The 26,383-nt window shown below is 37.4% G+C and overlaps 1 protein-coding gene across 3 annotated transcripts in view; it reads left to right on the plus strand.

The window, feature by feature from the left end:
- Window positions 1-26,383, plus strand: part of LOC136856906 (calcium uptake protein 1 homolog, mitochondrial) — a 359,229-nt gene that overhangs the window by 60,678 nt on the left and 272,168 nt on the right. For all 3 annotated transcript variants that reach the window (XM_067135140.2, XM_067135138.2, XM_067135139.2), the window contains exon 6: window positions 6,755-6,869. In XM_067135140.2, coding sequence (XP_066991241.2) covers window positions 6,755-6,869 — 115 coding nt within the window. The remainder of the gene's footprint in view (window positions 1-6,754; window positions 6,870-26,383) is intronic.

The following is a 26,383-nucleotide window of genomic DNA, read 5'->3' on the forward strand; positions in this document are numbered from 1 at the left end:
ATGGCTTGCTAAATTTAAAAAAAATTTTTTTGCTATTTGCTTTACATCGCAATGACACAGATAGGTCTTATGGCGACGATGGGATAGGAAGGGTCTAGGAAGTGGAACGAAGCGGCCGTGGCCTTAATTAAGGTACAGCCCCAGCATTTGCCTGGTGTGAAAATGGGAAACCATGGAAAACCATCTTCAGGACTGCCGACAGTGGGGCTCGAACCCACTATCTCCCGATTACTGGATACTGGCTGCACTTAAGCGAATGCAGCTATCGAGCTCGGTGCTAAATTTTTCACAAACATTCTTCTATCAGGCAATATACCACATGAATTAAAGAGGGCAAAAATTATTGCTGTTCTTTAACCTGACAAACCTAACAACGAACCTCAAAGCTATAGACCCATTGCACTGCTTAGCATGTTCTATAAACTTCTGGAATGAATGATTTATAACTGTACTTGCCATATCATTTTCAAAAACTTACCTGTCGAACAAGCTGGTTTCGGCCTGCACCGAAAATGTACAGATCAGGTCCTTTCTACGACAACATTTAGAGGCTAATCTTCAGAAACACCAGAAAACTTCAATTGCCTTCGTTGATCTAACAGCAGCATATGATACTGCGTGGAGACAAGGATTGATTCTTAAACTTCTACGAATCATTCCATACCTGCACATTGGAAATCTTATTAACAACATGCTCAGTAACAGAAACTTCATGGTTCATATTGGTAATAGTATGAGCTCACAGAGGAATCTTAATAATGGTCTCCCAGAAGGTTCTGTGCTGGCTCCCCTTTTGTTCTGTTTATATATAGCAGATATGTCAGAGACTACATCTAGGAAGTTTGGGTACGCAGATGACTGGGCCCTTGCTGTTACCCACATAGACTTCGAAGTTGCCGAGGATATTCTAACCAGAGACCTATCTACTATGGGGTGATACTTTAGTGACTGGAGGTTACAGCCAAGCGCAGCAAAGACAGTAGTTGCTTCGTTCCATCTCAGCAATAAAGAAGCTAATGGAGAACTGAAAGTTTACTTTGATGGCAGATTACTCTCACATACCAGGTGTCCAAAATTTCTAGGAGTCATTCTAGATAGGACTCTTAAGGTTCAAAGAACATCTTACCAGAACTGCCGCCAAGCTCAGAACCAGAAATACTATCCTGCAGAAACTGTGTAGCACTACGTGGGGGTCAGCAGCTTCTACATTTCGGACTTCTGCCCTTGAACTAGTTTATCCCATGGCTGAATATTGTCATCACCAATTTGGATAAACTGTGCTCAAGCTTGTTCATACTCAGCTTAACCAAACCATGCGTTTAATATCAGGGACAATCAGATGTACTCCAACATACTGGCTGCCGTCATTAAGTCACATACCACCTCCATCCGTGAGAAGAGAACAAGGACTTACCAAGGTGTACAATAATATATGCAACAATTATTCTCTTCCTGCACATGTTGACCTCTCTGTTATTAACAGGAAGATACTTTGCTCCTGCCACCCTCCTTTGAATACTGCAAGGAAGCTTGCTGAAAGTAATTTCAACATGAATAACAGCTGGAAGCAATTATGGAATACCTCTGCAACACCAGAACAGTAAACTATGCCATGCATTACATCTAATCCACCAGGTCTTGAGCTCGGCAGAAAAATTTGGTGTACTCTAAACCAAATCAGAACTAATTGTGGCAGATGTTCAGACTCCCTTTATAAATGGAAGAAAATTCCATCTCCCGAGTGTAGCTGTGGTGCTGAAAGACAACCTGTTCAGCATATCATCCAAGAATGCCCTCTAACGGCCTTCTCAGAAGATCCAGCCAAGTTCCTGATGGCTACTCGAAATGGTGTTAATTATATAAGAGATACCAATCTGACATTAGTGACTTAATGTGTTCAGATGTGTAAACAGTTTTAAAATACTTTTATTGTGATGTGATTATAAACCATACGATAAATAAATAAATCCCACAACTTCAACAGTTATGTATAATGTAACTATTTAAAATAGTTTATTTGAATCTGCCTTGATCAATACACTCATTAAATGAAAGATAAACTATTTATTAAACAAAACTTGTTTCGGGAAATCTCAACCATTCCCTTCCTCAGTGGTCAGATCAAAGAATGAAACCTTATCACACAATCTTTTGTTTAACAATTTAAATAAGTATTGTCCTAATACACCATATCAAAGAGTAAAAAGAAATATTATAAAAATGATCAATACATAACATTTTGGTTAAACTGAATGAGAATACTATATAAATTTAGGATCTTCAAGTTTTTCTTCTTTTCTTCTTTTTGCTCCTTAAATGATCATATGCTAGTCTATACAGTGGGTTATCTTCTGCACTTCTCTCATTTAAACTTGATTCAAAATTATTTTTTTGTGTAAGGTAAATTTCTAAATTTTCCAAAACATTCATTAATTTTCCCTTTTTGGCCGAATGTAATAATTTCATGTCATTGGAAATGTTTGTAAATTTATTATTCATTTCAATCATATGTTCTCCCATTGCTGAATATCTTTTATGTTTAACTGCATTAACATGTTCTTTGTACCTTATAGCCAAACTTGTACCAGACTGTCTTATGTATCCTTGTTTACATGTTTGGCATGTTAATTCCTGATTTATTAAATATACATTTATTCTCTATCTTTTCTGAATTGAAAATTATCTTATTAGTATTATTATCCATTTTATATGTGACATTGATGTTCTTTTTCCTGAAAATTTTAGCCGGTTGATAAGAATGCTTATTTTGAAAAGTTAGAACTGCAAATTTCTTTTTCTCTTTTCCTTCTTTAATTATTGGTTCATTTTTCACTTCATCATTCTATTAATAAATCGTTTGGAATATCCGTTGCTATGAGTGATTTGATGGATTATATTTATATTTATCTCTCTATTATGATTCTTCTTAGACATAGGTATGTTCATAGCTCGATTAATTAAACTGTAAAATGTTGCCTTTTTATGCTGACCTGGATGACTGGAGTCATTTCTTATAATAGTATCTGTTTGAGTAGCTTTTCTGAAAATTTGAAAATCAAAATGACCAGAATTTCTAGTAACTGTTAAATCTAAATAATTTAAAGTCCTATCATTTTCAGATTCCATCGTAAAATGCAATTGTTTATCTAAAGTATTTAAATACTCTAATATACCATCAGGTTTAACCTTACACAAAAAAATAATTTTGAATCAAGTTTAAATGAGAGAAGTGCAGAAGATAACTCACTGCATAGACTAGCATATGATCATTTAAGGAGCAAAAAGAAGAAAAGAAGAAAAACTTGAAGATCCTAAATTTATATAGTATTCTCATTCAGTTAAACCAAAATTTTATGTATTGATCATTTTTATAATATTTCTTTTTACTCTTTGATATGGTGTATTAGGACAATACTTCTTTAAATTGTAAAACAAAAGATTGTGTGATAATGTTTTGTTCTTTAATCTGACCACTGAGGAAGGAAATGATTGAGATTTCCCGAAACATGTTTGGTTTAATAAATAGTTTTTCTTTCATTTAATGAGTGTATTGATCAAGGCGGATTCAAATAAACCATTTTAAATAGTTACATTATACATTCAGACTAGTCAATACGGACCAAACACAATATTAACCTATCATGGTTAAGTTTATTTTCAACAGTTATTTCACTCTGTTTCTTTTGTCTGTGTACAAAATTCACTGTCTGCTGTTTGGAGACATTTCTAAGATGCCTATTTTTTTATAAAATTTAACATTTTTATTTTTTTACAAGCTGCCCTCGCTTCATCATTCCACTATGATGCTTGCTTTTTCTAATCTTTACACACAGTAGTTTCCTCCATCGCATATGATTTATATTACCTTGTCATTCATGGTAATCTGTTAATACAGGAGGTTGGTTTTTCTTTTTAAAATAATAAACCTATATATGCAGGGGGTGTACCTTAATTAAGGCTGCAGCTGTTTGCTTCCTTCCTTCCTTCCTTCCTTCTTTCTCTCTCCTACCCCTTTCCTATCCCATCATTGCCACAAGACCTATCGCTGTGCCAGTGCGATGTAAAACAACTTGTAAGGGGAAAAATATTATGGATCTGGTGCGCCTACCCTCCCATGTATAGCTGTGAATAGCCTTATGCTTAAAGAATGTATTTGTAACTGCTAAACTCATAGTAGCACAGAAGTCCAATAAATGTTTCCCATTCCTATTAGCTTCCATATCTTACCCATTTTACCCTTTGTATCCTTCAGCCCTGTTTCCAATTTTTGCATTGAAATCACCCATTTGCACTATACTAACCTTGCTGTTGACCCTGACCATGATGTTACTCAGTGCTTCATAAAACTTACCAACTTCATCCTCATCTGTATCCTCACATGGTGAGTAGACAGACAATTCTCGTCCTAATCCCTCCATCTGCTAAATCTACCCTCGCCATTCGCTCATTTACATGCCTTGTAGAAACTTTGTTGAATGCAGTAGGATTCCTAATTAACAGTCCTACCCCAAACTGTGTCCTTCCCTTTTTAAACACCTGTTAAGGATACTTTAAAATCTCATATATCTTCCTTGTTTATCTCCCCTTACCGAAATATTATTAACTCCTAACACATCCTGATGCATCGTCTATGCTGACTCAGCCAGTTCTACTTTCCTTCTTCCATAAGCCCCATGAATATTGATAGCTCCCCATCAAATTCTGTTTCATTCGCCAAGTCGTTTCCAAGGAGTCTCGCCTAACAAATGGAAGTATGATGCCATTACTCCCTTAGGTCCGTGGCTTGCTTAAAATGTTCTGAGCTTGGTAAAGTGTGTGAAGCAGGATGCTACCCTACTTACACATAGTCCCAGTGAGGTTAGGAACTACCGGTGAATTGTGTAGTCTTTGCCTCCTGAGCACCAGTAGGGCCATGACTCCGAATATGCCCGAGATGCGCACTCATTTTCCATGGCAACTGGCATTTCAACTTTCGAGACAACTTACTAGGCTACTCAGCTGTTGCCCATGGTTCGTGAACTAGGATATGATTACAATAACCCACACCATGAACCACGAGTAAAATTTTAATATAAAAAGTTAAAATATGGTAAATAGTTCTTTGAAATATGAAGAAATTGCATCCAAAATCCATTAATGGTAAAATCTTTGAGGGACCTGTTGCAGTTGCATGACATTCTCCTAAGAACTTTTCTTGCTGTACAGAGTGTAATTTAACCATTGCAATATCTGTATGGAGTGTTATAACAGTGTTGTTCTGGAAAATGTTATTTGTAGGAAACAGACTGTGAAGGTTTCTAATTTGAAATCCATACCACTTACTGTTAGACATTTCTTTGCAGTTATTGCAGCTCTTCTGAATCAAATTTGTAAGTGTTAAGAAGTCCTTAAGTAGTGCCTTTTTTCTGTTTGTTTTCTTCATTGTAGTTAGTACTTCATTATTAAGTTGTTTTTGTTTACCATAAATATTTTAAGCCAGTTCTTTACATTTGAATTGTTGCAGTTTTGAAAAAAGAAATGGCATTTTTGAAGTTCAATATACTTTGTAATGTTTGTTTTGACCTGCTGTGCACTGAATGAAATTAAGTAGAAATTAACAGGAGAAATTAGCTTTCTCTTAGATGACTCTTAGATTGGCTATATTAGTACATAGAGAACATGAGAGCTTTCTAAAGCACTGCTTGGTATGTCAAAGGGATGTGATATATTTTATTCAGTAGAATTATTCATCTGGCATTTACAAACATGATCTGCTTCATTAGGCTATACAGTAGTTATTCTTGTAGTTCTACCTTCAGAATTTTATCTGTATCACTAAAATTTGTGCCATAATTGAAGGAGTATTAAACAGAAAGACATGTTGTTTTATCTGAAATAAAAATAACAGAACCTGACTAAAGCTTTTAATAATACTTGATTCAAGAGCAAGTTCCCCTCCCTCACTCCTATTCCTGTTAGTATAGTAGTAAGTTGTATGTCTCATTAAATGTTAACAAAATTACAATATTAAAATATGAAAATCAGTGATTCTAAAACATGAATGGCCTTTAGCAGTAGTCTTAGAACTTAACACTTCACTACTCTCCTAAGCACAAATTCATTTCAGAATCTCATGCTCCTGTCAGTCTTCATACTCAACTTACACAAAATGCACCATACCATACTACCAACCATCACATAATCACACAGTAGTGAATACATCCCTCCACATGTGATTGGCGTCATGAAAGGCCATAAAAATGCTCTAAAACCACATAAACACAGACCCCAGGAGTTGGGAATAGACCATGAAGATTAAGTATTGAAAGCTATCTATTCATTTTACTACACATTATGTTTCCAATTACTTTACTGTAGAAATTAAAATGGATGTTGAAGTTATAGTTCAAAATTAAGTTGCACCTCACAGTTTGAGAAACTCTGATGTAATGTGTTTTTTTTTTTTTTTTTTGTTTTTTTTTTTTTTAAACACTGCTGTCACTGTAAGGGTATAGGGTATGCTAAGATATTATTTAGGTGTTGAGTTATAATGTATCTTTTGATTTAATATATCTTCTTTATTTAAGTATTTAAAACTTCATTTATATACTTCTGATATAAATATAAATCTTGAATATTTCTTCTTTTGCTTCATGTAATGTATAAGTAATAAAATGAAAGTAATTTGTTATTAAATTAATTAAAATCAGAGGTAGGAATGATTCATGCTGTATGTTGAAATGTTTCTCTCATGCATGTTTTTCTGTTTCTATAGAATGTCCACATGAAACTTGAACTGGCCTTAGATGAAGACAGCATCTTCTACAAACTTGGCAGTTCTGGTCTTATAACATTCTCAGACTACATCTTCTTGCTGACTGTGCTGTCAAGTAAGTAATCACTTTTATTATGCATGATTGAAGGAATTGTGGGGATATTGTGGAGATTGTTAGAACATTCCACTGATACTGGTCAAAACACAGTATTTTTCCCCCCTTTTCTTTTCCAAAGCATTCTTCCATCGTTTGTCCATTTTGATTAATAAGACGTATAAGATTTCTTTGTATACAGCATTAGTCGTTTTTCCTCGAGCAGTCAACATGAAAAGATTTTGTTTTGGTGTAACACGCAAAAGGGCCATGTAAATCTGTCAATGAGAAAAACATTTCCTGTTGAGATCAATTATCTTATAAACACTGGTAACTATATTGCAATTTTCAACATATTTTCTTCCAATACTAGATATCTTTCCCAAGTAAGAAAATAAAATGAATAATCGTATGACTTCTGCTACTGTGTGCCAGGCATTTTGATTTGATGTCATTAACACTCCTTGCATGTCAATTTCAAGATTTCATTCTACCAGATGGTTGAGAAACTGAAATTCTATTGGATAACCTATTCATCATCATCATTCATCATCATCATTTCCCCTTATCCAGATCCTGCCGGGTCGGGGTATTTATGGCACTTCTCCATCTTCCTCTGCTGAGGTTTAATTAATTTTGTTGGGAAAGGATTGAGTGTCACCAGGGATTATATGACATGGGTGCCAAATAGTCCTTTTCTGTCTACAAAAAATCAGATCACCTCTGTGTTGGGTTTGTATCTGTCAGCTCAGTATCTGGAGGTCTACACTCTGTCACTGATTTCACAGAAGGAGTAAATAGAAATTTGGTGAGAGAAAAGGTATGTGTACAGAGGTGGAAAATTAAACTGTTGCCAATAATATAGATGTGTGCCTGGAATTCCATATCTCATGGCTGCCATGCAGTGGTATTATGTGTGTGTTTTGTGTTACGGGGGAAGGAGCTAGTTAAAATCATACCAAGACAGAGGAATTGTGGGGAGTAGAACGATTCCTTGTTTACAGTGGTAGTACTTTTGAGTAAATGCGAACTACAGGTATACAAAATATTGTACCCTGTTTCATAGTTCGCATTCCAGCTCATAGATGCTTGCGTTTATACTGTGTGAAAGAGACAAGTTATTGCAGAGAATCTTTACGAAAGGTAAAGATTATGCTCCTCGTCCTCAGAAGAGGTAACAGTTGTAGCCATGGTCAGTCAAGTGGTCTTTGTGAAATGTAAAATTTTCCTGTACTTTGCCTCTTTCACCTGAAAAAAAAAAACTGAAAACAATTTGTCTATTAACATGGGCTTTGAAAGCATCATTCTAATCAAATTTGTACACAGTTGTGTCAAAGAAATAAATAAATAAATAAATAAAAAACTTGCTTATTTTATGACCAGGGTTAAGAAATACTGTATAAATAAACTAGCTACCCACCCCAACTTCGCACAGGAGTAGTTAGGGATTTAAGGCGATAGGCTACTTTTAACCAAGGATTTATAAGATATCCTTGTATACAACATTAGTAGATTTTTCTCCAGTATGGAACACGAAAAGATTTTGTTTTGGTGTAACACACAAAAGGGCCAGGTAAAGCTGTCAATGAGAAAAACATTATTCCCCACTGAGATCAACTCCAGCCACTCTTTGTTTGTTGTCATTCCAAAGCAGACTCTTACCAGAAATTGAACTAGTTTTGAAATCAAAAGCCAAATATGAAGGAATCACAGGGATTCTCATTATTAAGACTATTTCTCCTGTGCCAAAGCTGGTTAAAATAGTAGACACACTTGTTACATGGATCGTGGATTTCAAGATAGACGCTATCAATCAATTCATGTAGCTTACTAAAACACAAATTATGATAGAGGGTAATTTTTTTCTCCAGTGTTCAATAATTCTCCATTTGCAACTTTAATTAACATATCACAAAAATATTATCTTCAGAAGATAAGAGTATTCTCATATTAGTTTTGAGTGTTAGATTTGGTATGTCTGGCCACATGTAAGATCTTTTTAATGAATCGTTCACTTCATCAGCTATCGTTCCTCTTATAACAGCTGGTAAGATTTGATGGAAATCTCCAGCGAACAAAATTGTACAGCCACCTATAGGTGTGTACATATTCCTTGGTAATGCATGGTCCTTTGTAGAGCTTCAACTGAACTTTGTACAACATTGTAACCTTATCCCATACTACTAATGAATAATTTTGGATTACATTGGCAGTGTTGCTTTGTTTTAAAATATTATTCTTGCATCATTACCATTAACTTTCAGAGGAAGTTTAAATGTTGCAAGAGTTGTTCTTCCCCCTTCCAAAAGAGTGGCTGCAATTTCAAATGATGCGATGGCAACAGCAGTAATACAACCAGTCCTCACTTTGGAGAGCAACAATTTAATCAAAAATGGTTTGCTTGTGCCTTGAGGGGCATCGAAGAAAAACACCTTACCTCCTTTCTTTGTGATGTTATACTCCCAGTGGGTGGAGGGCACAGACGTAGAATGCACCCACAGTATCCTCTGTCTGTCATAAGGTGCGACCAAGGGATAATTGTATTAGAACCATGAAACTACTTGTGATTAGTACCCTCACGCAGGAAACACCATGGGTTGCCTTTACTGGTGAGTAGTATCACTATGCTAGGTACACAATAGGTTTGTGATTAGTAGCAACAGGGGGTGAATCAGTATGGGTTTTCCAGTACACGTGATTAGTACCTTTGTGAGAAACACCACGGGTCTGGGCGTTGCCTGTGATTAGTACCCCCTATGTGAGGAACACCACGGGAATACCAGCACCAGCGATTAGTACACCTAGGTGAGAAATGCCATGGGTTTGCGTTGCCTATGAGTGGCACCATTATGTGAGAAACACCATATGTCTGTGTTACTTGTGCAACATACAATATTTGTGAGTAGTACCATAATGTGTGGAACACCGCGAGTCTACACTACTTTTGATTAGTACCACAACATGACAAATACCATGGTTTTACTTGACTAGCGATAAGTACCATTATGAGGGGCCATTGACCTGGATTTTGGACCCCTTTAGACAACAAGCATCCTCGATTCAAGATTGTGCTTTAGAAGCAGTCCCTTGGTTATTAATATTCTTGTTGATGATAGTTTCTAGGAAGGTGGGGCATTGCGGGCCTGATCCACTGATAGTTTTAAATTCATATCTATCCATTCATTCATTATCACGTTTTTTATTCTGGTCAGTGGAGTCTTTTGAACTTTCAAATTGTCATTATATTTTGTCTCATTTGGTACCATTAGGAGCCGATGACCTATGAGGGGGTACCCAAAAAAAACTTAATTATTTTTTAAAGGCTGTATATTTTCAGATTTTTTACAAAATAACCTTATCCCCTTCAAAATACTCTCCATTACCACTAATACATTTGTCCCACCGGTGCTTCCACTTTTCAAAATAGTTTTTGTAGTCATTTTTAGATATGGCTGACAGCTCCTCCCTAATTTTCTTCTTGACCTCTTCAATGTTATCAAATCGGTGTCCTTTCACACCCTTTTTCATGCGTGGAAATAAGAAAATTTGCACAGAGCCAGGTCAGGCGAGTAAGGTACATGGGGCAGCAGAACCATGCTATTTTTAGCCAAAAATTGTCTAACTGAGATGGCTGTGTGTGCAGGTGCGTTGTCGTGGTGGAAGAACCAGTTTCGTGTCTAGCACAAATCGGGTCTTTTTTTACTAACACTGTTCCACAGTCTTCTTAAAACTTCCAAATAAAAGGTTTGATTGACGGTCTGACCTGGGGGAACAAACTCTGAATGAACTACGCCCTTGGCATCAAAAAAGCAAATCACCATTGTTTTGATGTTTGACTTGACATTTTTTTGGACGGGTAACAGTGACGTCCTCCATTGACTTGACTGTTACTTTGTTTCTGGGTCATAACCATAGCACCATGACTCATATCACCAGTAATGATCTTTGACAGAAAATCTGGATCTGTTTCAAGCTGTTGTTTCAAACCTGACATATTTCAACTCACCGTTCTTTTTGATTGTCAGTCAGAACCTGAGGAACAAACTTGGCGGCAACCCTTTTCATTCCCAAATCTTCCGTTAAAATTCGCTGAACCGAGGTCCAATTTAACCCACTAATCTGTCAGTTGATCAATTGTCTGTCAATGGTCTGTGAGCACAAGTTCTCAAATTTTTTCAACATTTTCGTCGATTCGGGCAGTTGATGGACGTCCAGAACGAGGTTTGTCATCAATCAATGTATCGCCATTTTAAATCCGAGCAAACCACTCGCACTTGAGTTTTTCCCATAGCGTCATCTTTGTAAACTGTTTACAGCATTAAAATAGTTTCAGCAGCAGTTTTACCGAGTAGAAAGCAAAATTTACAGCTGCATGTTATAAGAATAAATTGACAATTCAATACAATATATCAAGTAAATGATATTACATAAGTCTTGGGACTAGTTTCAGCCAAATAAAAATTAAACAAATCATGTGATAACTAAAACATATGTATACCAGACAAAGACAGTGGTGTAGGAATAATTATAACATTAAAATATGTATAATAACAAAAATTAAGGTTATGACCTTCTTGTCACAATATGATGTCTTTGACTTAGGACTCAGGCAAAGAAGTAAATCTCTAATGTCTGAGTTAGAACAAGCACTGACTTGCTGGAGGAAGCAGGCAGAACGTGTAAACAAAGGAGTGGATGGGCAACAAGTTTGTCAGAATACAGTTCGATAAGCCACAATGTTTTAACGGTGTTGGGCACTTTTCGTGCAACTACAAGGCTTATAAAAAATGCAGAGAGTACAGTAATCGAAAAGATAAAGCATTTGCACAGGAGGGCCAGCATAATTTGTCCTCATTTTTGAATCGTGTGTTTTTTCTTTCGTTTCGTGAGGTTATGTTTGTCAATGATTTATCCAAGTGCATTATTTGAATAATGTAAATGCACTTTGTTGGATACATTTTGGAAAAGGTTTTTTTCCATGGCATTTGAAAGGTTTAAACTGTGAATCAAGATGATTGCATGTATTAATGGGTCTTAGAAAACTTTGTGATGCGGCACATTACGAGAGAAGGGCCATGGCAGGAAATCGTAAAAGGAATAAGGATAGAGTCACTGTACTCTGTTGTAATGCAAATGGAAGCAAAGTACTCCCCGCATCATAGGAAAGTTCAATAAGCCACGATGTTTTAAGGGCATCTGGCACTTTCCGTGCCAGTACACGGCATCTAAAATGCATACAGTACAGTAATCCATTGATTAAAGCACTTTCACAAGGGAGCCAGCATGTTATTCCAGTCTTCTATTCATGTGTTTTTTGTTTTTTCTTCCATTGCGTGAGGTTATGTTTGCCAGTGAGTTATCCAAAAGCATTATTTGAATACTGCAAATGCACTTTGTTGGGTACATTTATGAAAGAGTTTTTCTCTGACATTTGAAAGGTTTAAACTATGAATCAAAGTTCATTGCATGTGGTAATGGGTGTTAGAATATTTTGTGACACAGCAAGAGTTGGCATTTCTGAGTTACGAGTGGCGGTTAATTCGAAATCATGTAGTTCAAAGTCTGATTTTTGCGTCTCAACGACGTTAAATTAACGAGGTTTTACTGTATCCTGTTGATTTCATTGAACCGTTCAAGACACGTTTTCGATCATAGCAATTCTAATTCTGTCCATTTTTGGTTCAATGTGTCTTCTGACATGCTCTTCCGCAGACTGTGTTGCCTGTGCAAGGAAATGTTCATAGATGGAAGTAAAAAAGGCTGAGGGGCATGAAATTACCAGGGAAACTCCAAACAGACTGAAACAAAATGTTCAGACATAATGCAGAAAAGCCGAGGTGGATTGAATTAATAGCAGAACTCCCAACACATCCACTCTTATCTGAAGTCTTAACTGTTAGCTGCTGGCTGAAGCCATTAATAGATTGGGTGAGAGGCTTTCCTGCTGGCTCGATCTTGCTTGCTCTGAAGCTGATAATTTACATTTCCATATTTCAAACTGGAGATCACATGAAAAACATAAAAATGACAATATCTCCGAAAGATGAAAATGGCATTTTAATTTACACTACCTGTACTTACTTGAAGTATTCTGATCAGGATTAAATTAATTTAAAAATTTGTTTTTAATTTTGACATTTTTTTTACTGCAGACTTTAACATAAACAGTTACAGTGGGCTATGTGTTAAAGATAGATTTATGCTGTTGTGGCCTTCTTTGTGGAACTTTTTATGCTGAACAATTCTCCCTCTTATTGTAAAGATATGTCTTTAACAATTTAGCCAGCATAAGCTAAAAAGGCACACAGACGGCAGGTTTTTCTTTGACTTGCTTCACTGAAATCGTTCCTGCTCGATGGTTTTTTTTTTTTTTTGTCATAGATGAATGTTTCTATACATAAACCTTTCTCAAGAAATGCTTAACAGAATGATGAAAACCGCATCAAAATATATCCAGTGGTTCTGGAGATTAGCCATGACAGACATGGGATTGAGTACTTTATTATATACTATGTAGAGATGTGTATTTTTTTTAATGCAGCCCAATATCTTAGTAATTACATGTTTCATGGTAAATTAAGACAAATGAAATTTGTTTGTTCATGTATATTCTGTATTTACTCATTTTGACATTTGTATATACTGTATTTTGATGTTAATTTGATGATACCCCCTCTGGGTGGGGAACGCAGATGAAGAATACACCTACGGTATGGCCTTCCTGTCGTAAGAAGCTACTACAAGGGGCGACTAAGGGATGATTAAGAACAATGAGACTACTTGTGAAATATCTAGGCTCTATAATAACAGAGGACAATAAAACCTCCGTGGAAATACAGGAGAGGATAACAAGTGGAAACCGATGCTTTTACGCCTTGCAAAATATGTTTAAATCCAGGAATGTCAGCAGGAATACAAAAATTAAAATATACACAACAGTACTAAGACCAATAGTTATGTATGGCTCAGAATGCTGGGTGATGACCTCCAGAGAAGAACAGTGGCTGTTACGGTGGGAAAGGAAGATATTGAGAAAGATATTCGGTGCAGTAAGAGAGCAGGATGGGTGGAGAATGAGGACAAATGTAGAGCTGCAAGGACTGTTTGGCCAGCCAGATATTGTTGCTAAAATTAAGCAGGGAAGAATTAGGTGGGCCGGTCATGTTCAGAGAATGGCAGAAACCTGCACCGTAAAAAAGGTGTTTATAGGGAAACTTGATGGAAGGAGGAGAAGAGGAAGACCCAGGAAAAGGTGGATTGATGATGTTGAGGATGACCTTAGAAAGTTAGGAGTTAAACGTTGGAGAAGAAAAGCTGAGGACCGAGATGAATGGAGGCAGGTGATAAAGGAGGCCAAGGACCTACAAGGACTGTAGCGCCGACCAGTAAGTAAGTAAGTAAGTAAGTAAGACTACTTGTGATTAGTACCATCACGTGACGAACACTATGAGTCACCTTGACTTGCAGGTGGTAGTACTACTATGTTAGGTACTGTACCAGGAAACGATCAGGGATCTGGGCATGAGAATCTTCACGTAGGGGTGAACGGCTCTTATGGAGCAGGTACAGAGAGGCGTACGCAGAGCAAAATAATAGTTGGGCTTAAAACTCAATTTATTCACCACCATGTGTTTATGGGCAATGTTTCCTACTGTATTATTCCTGTTCCTTTTCACAAAATATTTGTTTCGTTGGCAAATTATTTAAACATTAAAGCAAGTTATTTTACGAAATTTTCGTAATGCAATGTTTGCCTGATTTAAAAACATGATATCCACAAAAGATTGCCTTTATCTTGATGTTTTGAAAATAATTTGTTTTTATGTAAGTCACCATAAATTAATTGAAATGAATGTCTTTCGCCAGAAGATCAAATTCCAAATACTGAATTGTTTTCCCTACAGTCTTTTTAAATAATAAATTTCACTTGTTTCCTACAGTCTTTTAAATAATAATAATAAATATCCCTGCACTTTAAAATAAATGCTCTTTCACTACCAAAGTTCGTGAATTTCTCCCTAAAAGTTTTTATAGCCTACGTATAAAAAATTTAACACTTCGAAAATAACGCAAACTAGAATTTAGTAAAAGTGTAGTTTCCAATGAGCGTTGTAATAATTGTTCGTAAAGCTGCTAAACGAAGTCACTGATTTTACTATTCCACTTGGCAAGAAGAAAGTTAGATTTTGTGGAATTTTATGCACTTGTTTTAAAAGTGGTTTAAAATGCACTTCATATCACCTGTTTTTACTGGAACTCAGGACTGGAATGTAGACAGCTGCTGGTCAGCGAACAGGAAGTTGTTACCATAGGCAGCCGATGTCGTGAAGTCATCACCATAGCACCACGCTCCATATCCCACGTTGATATCGCAGTTCCATTCCCTTGTTGACATGTCCCATGTCGATTTGAGATTCAGCTTGTGTAGCGGCAGGCATATCATGATTACGAGAAATAGGCACCTGTCACGATTTCACGCGTCACTGTGTAGTGTTAGCGAACACGTGAAAGTTCAACTATGATTGCTTAGTAGTGTCCTATTCAAAATAACTCGTATTTGCACTTCATAAAAGTATGCACGGTATTTTGTAATGGGCACTTGTTCAGTGTTAACACTGGCAGCAAAATTATGAAAGCTCGTTTATGGGAAGAACTGTTCAGAGGAAAAACACAGTTCCAATATAAGCATTGGTATGACACAAGAAGGAAAGTTCTATTTACAACAGTAGAAGTGTTTTAAACTCATGAATGTTTGTACGTTCAAATAGTTGGAGTGTTACAAAGAAGAGATCGTCTAATGCGGCACTGTCTTGTTCACCCGCGACGAATGTTTTGATGCTGTTAAGAGTTAATCGCACTTTAATTAAATACCAATCTTTAAGCACTTTTATTGCGTTATTGGTTTTAACAGACTAAGTATTTAAGTATTTCACGAGACAATTGCATTAATATGCACACGCTTTTAAATTACAAATGTTTCAAGTTAAAAATAAATCTGGTGTGAGTACAAGTTCTGCACAATCGCTTTCAACTGAGTTGAAGTTCAAAGGCATTATTCCACAGTTTAAGTTATTGTCACACATTCTCGAAATAGTCCTAGTAGTTCGTGAAAACTAAGTTCGTATTTAAATTTTCGAAAAATTTGTAAGTCCAAAAGTAGCACTTTGAATACAAGTCTTTTGTCGACAATTACGGCAGAGTTCTTACCGACGAACCTCTCTCGTGGCGGCTGTATTCGAACCTCGGCACAGTCACTCGCGTACAACATTGTGTTGTTCCTTCAGCTGCTAGTTATGAACCGACTTTTACTTGGCGAATCCCTGTCCTTTTATATCATTCTGCCGAGGCAGGATTGATTTCCTTTGAGGTGGAAATACTCTGAAATCTGTGGGACGATTCACTTGAAATTTGGTTATGTTTGCTTTCAAATGATGGGCTACAAAATGACATATGCCATTATTTGATAGCTTATCCGGATCAAGATATCGTAAAAATAAGTTTCATTCCTTTCCATGCAATCACGCGCTGCACACGTGATTGGCGCGTCACAGCAATGTCACTTCCTTGCGTGGAGCTCGTGATGTAGTTACTCGCTCTCTCACCAAAAGTTCCAGCTGTGACTTTGTTTACTTTGCAGTACCTTGCGCTGAAATAAATTACGTTCCAGACCGCTGGCGGTTCCTGGTACAGTACACAATAAGTTTGTGATTAGTAGCAACAGAGAGTGGTTTACTGTGGGTTTCCAGTACCTGTGATTAGTACCATTACATGTGGAACACCATAGGCTTATGTTGCCTGTGATTAGTACCAGTATGTGAGGAACACTACGGGTCTGGGTGTTGCCTGTGATTAGTACCACTATATGAGCGACACCATGGATCTGTGTAGCCTGTGATTAGTACCCACTATGTGAGGAACACTGCGGGGTAGTACACGCACGCACATTAATGGTGTCCCGACAAACAATCAACACTGCCCCACTCCAGCACTGAAAAGGAGGGGAGAGAGTAAAGGGATAGTGTTGAAGGCCACTCCAGTACTGAAAAGGAGGGGAAGGGAGTGAACAGGTAGTGCTGAATACACAGTGTGTGTATTCCGGCGTTATACTGTAACATTGTAATAAGATGGCTCATATCCTATCACAGGTGAATCGAGGCCGTATTATTAGCATGTGGGAGGCTCACATGGTCCCCCAAGCAATAGCACAAGCAATACCATGAAGTCTTAAGACAGTTTGGAGATGGATAGAAATATGGCAAGAACGAGGTGAAGAAGGATTGGTATACCCGATATAACGCAGCTACAAAATATTCCTAACTAGTATAAAATACTTTTCGGTTAAAAACCTCCTTTTCCTCTTAATACTGTAATACTGTAATTAATTTTTTAATGTTTTATGTTAAAATGCTATTTGTTCAGGGCGTCGACCTATAGAGTTCTTTTGCCCCTACTTGCACAATATATGAACCTGCATGTAATTGGAATTGCGGAAGTGTTGAGTGTTGAATGTGAGGAACGTTGAAGATGACACAAATACGCAGTCCCCAGGCCAGGGATATTAATCATTTACAATTAAAACACCCTGGCCCTGCCGGGAATCGAACCCGGGGCGGCCGGACGCGTTGCCCCGTACACCGCGGGGCTGGACGAGTATGTAACCTAATGCTGTACTTCAATACATCCGCCACTGTGCCCATTTCGATCACAACAAAGTCTTGTAGCGGGCTGTCTGCATGCAGTCCATGCAGCAATGCGTTAAGCGAGAGAAGATGAGTCATTGTGCCTTCGACACTACCCCTTCACTCCCTTCCCCGATGATTTGTACTTAATTGGCCTTCAACACTACCCCTTCACTCTCTCCCCTTCTTTTCAGTACTGGAGTGGGGCAGTGATGATTGTTTATGTCGGGACACCATTAATGTGCACGTTTGTACAAGTGCCTGTGATTAGTACACCTATGTGAGGAACATCATGGGTTTGTGTTGTCTATGAGTGGCGTCGTAATGTGAGAAACACCATAGGTCTGCGTTACCTGTGCGACATACGATACTTGTGAATAGTACTATAATGTGTGGAACACCGTGAGTCTACGTTACTTTTGATTAGTCCTGCTACATCAGAAATACCATGGTTCAACTTTCCTAGCGATAAGTACCATTATCAGGGGCCATTGACCTGGATTTTGGTCCTCTTTAGACAACAAACATAATTGATTAAGGATTGTGCTTTGGACCCAGTCCCTTGGTCAGTAATATTATTGTTCCTGGAAGGTGGGGCATTGCGTGTCCGATCCACTGATTGTTTTAAGTTCATAATCATTGTTCATTGTTGTCTTTTTGAATGCTAGTCAGTGGATCAATTTTGGAATTACTTTTTAATTTTCAGTATTGTGTGTTGGATCCGCTGATTATTGTAAATTCATATTCATCCATTCATTCTTCATCACGTTCTGAATTCTGGTCAGCGGTATTTTGGATTTTTGAATTGTAATTACATTTGGTCTCATTTACCATTAGGGACCAATGACCTCGATGTTAGACCCCTTTAAACAACAAGCAGCCTCATCATCGTAATATGATGATAATTTATTGTGGCAAATACCGTTCTTAAATTTTTGGACTTTGGTAAAGCATTCTGTTGTTGCTCATTGCCCAATTTTATGTTTTGTCCCTTCACTTGTGATGTTGAAAGGACATTTTTCTGTAAACAAGTATATTTTTACAGGCAGGAAATTAAGCCAGAACAGAAAATATGGAAAAAACTGTGGTGTCTCGGAGTTTTCCAAAACAAATTTTGGTTGAATAGTAAGTGTTGGGGGAGAGAAATTTTTTCTTTGCGGTTAAAAAATTTAATTTTTCATGTTATGTTGGTAATGCAGACCTGCCATGCCATCTACCCTGGTTTAAGAGGGAGACTCCCTATTTTTGGTCCTTCCTCCCTCTCTCCTTTTTGCAAAGACTTGTTTCCCAATTATGAAAACAGATTTATTACTCCTGTATTTTTTGAAAATTCCAGTTTCTCCCTCATTCTTTAAGTAGCTGGAGGGAATTGATGTTCAGTGGGAACCGGCATGACATATGCAATCAGCTGGTGGCGGTCTTAAATATGACAGAATCTCTAATGTAATGTTTTTATTTTGTCATTTCCACATAACAATGCCAACTGTGAGACTATTTTTTAGCATATTTAAAAGGACAAAATCTCAGTTCAGATCAAAGCTTTCCAAAAAATAATTCTGGAAGAAATTAAACTTCAAAACCTGTTCGACAAGGCCATTGCTTGGAGCATAAATCTAGTTCAGAAATGTATGAAGAAGCCTAAGGCAGTTTCAATGAAGAGTCATGTATCCTAAAGCTCAGATACATGCAGTATTTCAGTATTTATACAAAACATGCAGTATTTAAGTATTTTTAAATTAATTAATAAATAAGAGAAATTATGTAATTGATTAGTATAATGTGTTAAATATTCAAAGTTACGTCATCAATGATGTCATAACAAGTCGAGATATGCCGCAAAAAGAATCTGATTTTTGACTTTTGAAATCTGGCACGTCTGCTAATGTTTATTTTTTCACGTATCCTATACAGTAAGCATGCAGGCTCAACATTTTTAATGCATACTTGGGCATTTTATAGTGCATATCTAAATGCATATTTTGAGATTTTTAGTACACAAAATACTTAACACTATTTATGACAATGACAGCAAGGAAAGCTCTTGTATTATAACAAAGAATATATAAACATAAAATAAAAATAATACATGAAATCTTGGTGGACAAAGAACACCACTTGTGAAACTGCAATTGTCTTTTGTTAAAAAGGACAGGACAGTTAATAGGAAAATCATTAAAGGAATTTACTGTATATGCTTTTCACTGTAAAGTAAGTAACAGAATCACTGGGGTAGTTTATTTTAAATAATAACTAGCTGAAACCATGGCTCGGGCAGCAGCGCGCCGGCCTCTCACTGTTGGGTTCCGTGGTTCAAATCCTAGTCACATCATGTGAGGTTTGTGCTGGACAAAGTGAAGGCAATACAGGTTTGTTTCTGTGTACTCCAGATTTCCCTGTCATTTTTCATTCCAACTACACACTCCAATATTATTTTATGTCATCTGTCAGTCATTAATCCTTGCCACTAGATGGAGGCTACATTCATTCCATTCCTGACCTGGTTGAATGACTGGAAAGAGGCTGTGGAGTTTTTCAACTAGCTGAAACCCATCAGGACATGACAATCAATGGACTGAAGGATTTTTTTTTAATGTACGACATTCGTTGTACTTTACTATTTTACAATTTTCTTTGTCGCACTGACACAGGTAGGTCTTATGGTGACGATGGAATAGAAAATGGCTAGAAGTGGGCAGGAAGCAACCATAGCCTTAAGATACAGCCCTAGCATTTGCCAGGTGTGAAAGTGGGAAACCATGGAAAACCATCTTCGGGGTTGCCAATAGTGAGGTTCAAACCCACTATTACCCAAATGCAAGCTGATAGTTGTGTGGCCCAAACCGTGCAGCTACTTGCTCGGTGCATTCCTTGTAAAATTAACTTTTGGCACTACTGCAACTTTAAAATATCGCTCTCTTGACATTGCAACATTTAATTGGCCATGGCTGAAAACTGGCTGAGGTAAATAGAGATCTTCATGTCCTTTGAGGTTTATTGATCATGATACAAAATGCCAAGCGAATTGGAAATTGATGCATCTTGAAATGGAAGTGTTTTATCTGATGTTGTTAAGTCAATTTGAGAGATTAAAGCTCTCTATCGAGCTTTTTTTCCACTTATTATTTCCACATATAAACAATTTTCATACATACTTCTTAGAATTAGGCCATAATCTTGTTACGCTTAGAAGCCGTTGGGAAATGTCTTGATTTCTAAGGGTCATAACTATGGCTCCAAATTTTAGAATAACAATATGTGGAGGCAAATCATTAATTCCAAGGCCGGGCGGAGTGGCTCTGACAGTTGAGGTGCGAGCCTTCTGACCCCAACTTGGCAGGTTCGATCCTGGCTCGGTCTGGTGGTATATGCAGGTGCTCAAATACGTCAGCCTCGTGTCGGTCGATTTACTAGCACGTAAAAGAACTCCTGTGGGGCTAAATTCCGGCACCTCGTTTCGTATAAACCCCCAGTCATTTCAGGGATTTAGAAGCAATATTGGCCTTAAAACCTACCCAAGGACAGGTGGATTCTAAATATGAAGTATGGTAGAAATATATCCAGTAGTTTTCAAGTTATAGACAAAGAGACAAACAAGCAGACAGACAACAAAGCCAAAAAATATACAGATGCTCATTATTACACCTGAAACGGATAACTGTACGAAAATTTTGCCAAAGTAGTCAATGTACAGACACACAGTCATTACGTTTTTATTTATATAGATGTAACCAATACAAAAATACCAATTTTTAAACATTTTGACCAAAATACTGTCAAAACTGTTGTTTATATAGGTCTCCCTCCTTCCTCCTTCACCATTTCTTTTGAAGTATCACTACAAAAAAAAAGAACTTGATAGTAGTGATTGTAGATCAACCACTCAGTTTACTGTTGCACAAACTCATACAGGTTTTTTTGGCAATGAAGGGATAGGAAAGTGCTAGAACTGGGGAGGAATCAACTGCGGTCTTACTGTACATATTCTGGTGTGGAACTTTGAAATCTGTATTAATCATTCTGGTCTGGGGATTTTCAAGGTTTTTCAAACTTGTTTTTCTCTGAAACTGGTATAGTGATTTGTAAACTATGTTTTGCATCAGATCAGGTTGGCTTTCTACTTTCATTTGGTATATAACTGTTGAACACTGTTTACACAGGTTACTTTCCTGTTTTTAAAAAATTGACCATGTTCTTGTTAAAACAAAAAAAGGAATTTACAAATTAAATAAGGCAGAACATGTTATTTGTAATGATAAACACTGGAATAAACAACGAAGTAATTACTGTACTATATTTACTCGCCTATTGAACACACACACACCTTTTCTCTTGTATTTTTACTCCCAAAATTGGGGGAGGGTCCTATAGACGTGAACTTCATCAAAATCCATTTTTATGGGAAGGTGTGTTCGAAATAAGCAATTTTATTTTAATGCTGCATAATGAGATATTCAGTTAAACAAAGTTTTCCGAAAAATACAAACAGGCAAATGAAGCCGCAAAGAGAGTGGTAGGGAAAGCAAAGGCAGCTGAATGGAATGAAGTCTGGTAAGAACTAGAGACCGTAAAGCGAGTGCTAAAGCTTTTCAGATTTGCTTAGGCACGCATAAAAGTATCAAAAGATCTCTCACACATCAGGCAGATGAAAAATGAATAAGGAATTGCCATTCGACATGAACATACTAAGAAGGTAAATGTGGAAAGGCAACTGGCCCCAATTAAATTCCTGTGGAAGCCTAAAAATGCCTGGAGGAAGAGAGTAGAGATGATGTGGAATATATTCCAACAGATATTTCAAGAAGAAACGATTACCAAGGAATGGTAGTAGAGTACCTTAATTAACATGTATGAGGAGAAAGTTGACATTCAGGATTGAGCAAATTACAAAAGAATGAAATTCATGCCACACTATGAAGATCTGGGATAAAGTTATTGAAGGTAGGCTTAAGTAGGAGATGGCAATAAGGGAAGAACAGTTTGGTTTTATGCCAGGGAAAGGAACTACGGATGCTATTTTTACTCTTAGTAGTAAGGTCATGGAAAAGCTGAAAGAATTACATATGGTGTTTGTAGACTTCGAAAAGGCTTATGATCATGTGCCCATCAGCCAGTGGCAAGGTGTGCTACTATCCACTGTTACCACCGATAACAGTTTGAAAGTATAAAAATTGAATATTCTTTAATATTAATATTTAATATTATTGTTTCTTCGCCTGGATGTGCTGCAAAAACTCTATTGCAGTAAATCGTCACCATCAAAGCTGAGTGAGAGGCTGTTACCACTCCATGCAATGGTTACGCTTTCTATCTCTTCTAACAGCTAGGCGAATATTACTGCGCCAAGCAGGGCCCCTTTTCCCTCGATATTGAGATATATCCTGCTACATTCTCGTATCGTGTTACCACAATGGAAAGTGGAAACTTTACTGTAGCTTATAACGTCCATGCTGAGCCGTTCTGTCTGTTCTTTCTGCCGCGCTCAACAGTGCATTGTTATATTATTGTTATTGTTTTCTATTATAATACAATCATACTTTTCTTGTTAAAGTGTGAATTTATGTTAGGTAGGGATAGCCTATAGGGCTGCACAACATTTCAAACATTAAAATGAGTGCTGTCACTTCCACCTCGAAAATAAGTGAATATTCATGTTTAATAGAAAGCATAATGAACATGCCATTATTGTTAAGAACTTTTGAAGAAAAAACATTATTGAAAAAAGGTAGACCCAAGCCTTCTCTTAAAAATTTAGTCAACGAATCAAAAAGAACAGTATGATATTTTCATTACTCGTGGTACATAGATGTGGTTGTGAAAAAATTAATAAATTGTACTGTTGGCCATGTATTCTATTTTCCTCAGAAATGAATGCTTGGAATAAAGATGGTGTGGACGATTTAGATAGATACACTCTCAGAAGGAGTGTGGTAACGCTTTTCAAAACGTCACGCGTCGCCACTGCCATCAGGAAGTATGAAGATACATGAGATGCAAGGGAGTACCAAAAGAAGTATGTGTGCCTTGTTCAGGGTATGTACCAAGGAGTAAACATGCAAATTAGAAGCAGTGTTGGATATGACAGAGGCCATACCAGTTCAAGTTGATCTTCAAGGATCTGAACCGAGTCCACATATTTTTGATCTGAAAATGGATGTTTTCTCTGAAAATCTAAGAGAACCAGTTTCTTGGTGTATGTTATTTGCAGATGATATTGTACTATGAGCACAAATAGAGAACAGCTTGAAAATGCTGGAGAAGAGCCCTAGAGGAAAGAGGTCATAAAATCAGCCAGAATGATACTGAATAAATGTGCCTGGGAGTAACTGGGCATGAAACTGTTCATATGTATGGAGAAGATTGTCTGGTATCCTCTGTGACAGGAGACTAAATATCCAAACAAAACAGAAAGCCTATTGGTGATGAGACCTGCAACACTATATTGTGCAGAAACTTGGCCAGTGCAGTCACACTGGAACCAGCTGGAAGTAGCTGAAATGAAGATGCTGAGATAATGTGTGGGGTTACGACAAAAGACCGCATCAAGAACACATTTATATGAGGCAACGTTAAAGTGACTGAAATATCCAGAAAGGTCCAAGAGACTACTTCTCTGGTAAGGCCACATTAACACGTGAGAGGTCGCAAATGGAGTATTCGTCTGGGATCTAAATAATTACGAATAGTTAATGTCATAGGATTGTGCTTAGGAACTGTCCCTCTCAAGAGTTTTTTCCTCAAACTCTTGACTAGTAGTGGGGGGAGGTTTTAACCTGGCAACAATCACGTCATTGTGAGCACGCTTTTTGTGAACGCCTGGAGCATTCGTCCGTGTGCAACCTCTTATGTGACAGAAATGATGCAAAAATTTATGCTTGGTGTGTAAATATTTCAGTAGTGTAGTGCTTCCTGACATTCTGCATTGACATTGAAGAAGGAAACAAAAGAATTCGGAGACTGTTGGACAGTGTAGAACATGAGGAGCAGCAAGAATTGCTAAATGCAAATAGGGAAGGTTTATTTCGAAGTGTTATTTGCTGAAGAGACAGAAGAGACTCCAATTGATGGAGTAAATGATGATGATGATGATGCTGATGCCTTGGAAAAGACTCCCATTCCAAAATTTCTGTTGATGAATTACGGGAACTAGGTGAACTAGACGGAGACGTAAATGCAATGAACCAAGACCTCAAGTGTGGAGACAAGCAGTTGAAGGATGCACTCCACTAGATGTGTGGAAACTGTTTTTCACTGATGATATGGTGACAACTGAATTTGGAAGATCTTTGGGTATCAGGTGGCACTGGTGTGGAAGTCTTTCGAAATTGTATAGCTCTTAAGTGTTTCAAGTTCTTTCCGCAAGCTCTTAGATTTGAAGATGTAAATAGAAAAGAGGAACGAAAATTGCTTGATAAACTTGTCCAATAACGGACCAACTATATTGGTATGATAAACTTGCACCAATCCAAGAAGTGTTCAAGAAATTTGTGCAAAACTGTCAGTGTAATTATGTAATAAGTTACATCATGCATTGTTACAGTAGGCAGTTAATATGTTTTTTGTGTTTTAATTACATCTTGCTACTTCTATAAAATACGCATAGTTTTATAAAAATTCTGTTGCATTTAGAATAAAGTTCAATAATTCTAGGTTTAATTTTTGAAAAAGGTACGAAAATATTGGTTTAGCACAGTTGTACATAAGTGGTTTGAAAAGTTCTCAGAATGTACTAGAATTAAGTATCTTACCTCGGAACTGCTTTTATTTTTCAACATAGTCTCCCTGTAGACTAATGCATTTGGTCCAGCGATGTTCCAATGCCTTGATCCCATCTCAAAAATGAGATTCCTCCAGGCCTGCAAAATACCTCTCCAATTCGGCTGTCAGTTCTTCCCTTGTAGAAAATCTCCGTCCACCGAGAAAAATTTTCAGCTTGGGGAATAGATGAAAGTCTGATGCCAAATCAGGTGAATAAGGTGGATGTGGCAACAATTCGTACCCCAGTTCATGAAGTTTTGCCATGGCAATAATACTTGTGTGCGGTGGAGCGTTGTCCTGATGAAAGATGACCTTTTTCCTTGTCAAACCTGGCCTTGTTTCGCGTATCTTTTCCTGTAGTTGGCCTAGGAGGTTTGCATAGTATTGCCCCTTAATTGTTTGGCCAGTAGGAAGATAATCTTTCAGCAGAATGCCTTTAGCATCCCAGAAAACTGAGGCCATGACCTTTCCGGCTGAACGCACTACCTTTGCTTTCTTTGGTGGTGGTGAATCAGCATGTTTCCACTGCTTTGACTGCTGTTTTGTCTCTGGGGTATAGTAGTGGAACAAGTTTCATCTGTAGTCACAAACCGGCGCAAAAAATCTTGTTGGTTGCACTGAAAACGGGCCAGACTTTGTTCGGACATTTCCAATCTGGTGCGTTTATTGTCCAGTGTCAAGAGCCGTGGCACCCATCTTGCGGATAATTTTTTCATACCCAATTTTTCGGTTAAAATATACCCATTCAGAAGACATCCCTACAGCTTCAGCAATCTCCCGCACTTTCAGTCGACGATCCTCCGTGACCATTTTATGCATTTTTGCGATAAATTCTGGGGTCGTAACACTTTTTGGCCGTCCACTATGCGGATCATCATCCAAGCTCTCCCGACCAAATTTAAACTCGCTGGTCTTCTTGGCAACAGTTGAAAATGAAGGAGCAGAGTCCCCCGGTGTGTTCTGAAAGTCGGCATGAATTTCCTTTGCTTTCATACCTTTCTTTACAATGTATTTAATCATTGCTCTAATCATAGTTTTTTCCATTGTCACAAATCACTACGAGGGAGCAATAACAAAGAGTCGTCACTACCACACTCCTGC

The sequence above is a fragment of the Anabrus simplex genome, chromosome 1, assembly GCF_040414725.1.
Source record: "Anabrus simplex isolate iqAnaSimp1 chromosome 1, ASM4041472v1, whole genome shotgun sequence".
In the NCBI taxonomy this organism is placed as follows: domain Eukaryota; kingdom Metazoa; phylum Arthropoda; class Insecta; order Orthoptera; family Tettigoniidae; genus Anabrus; species Anabrus simplex.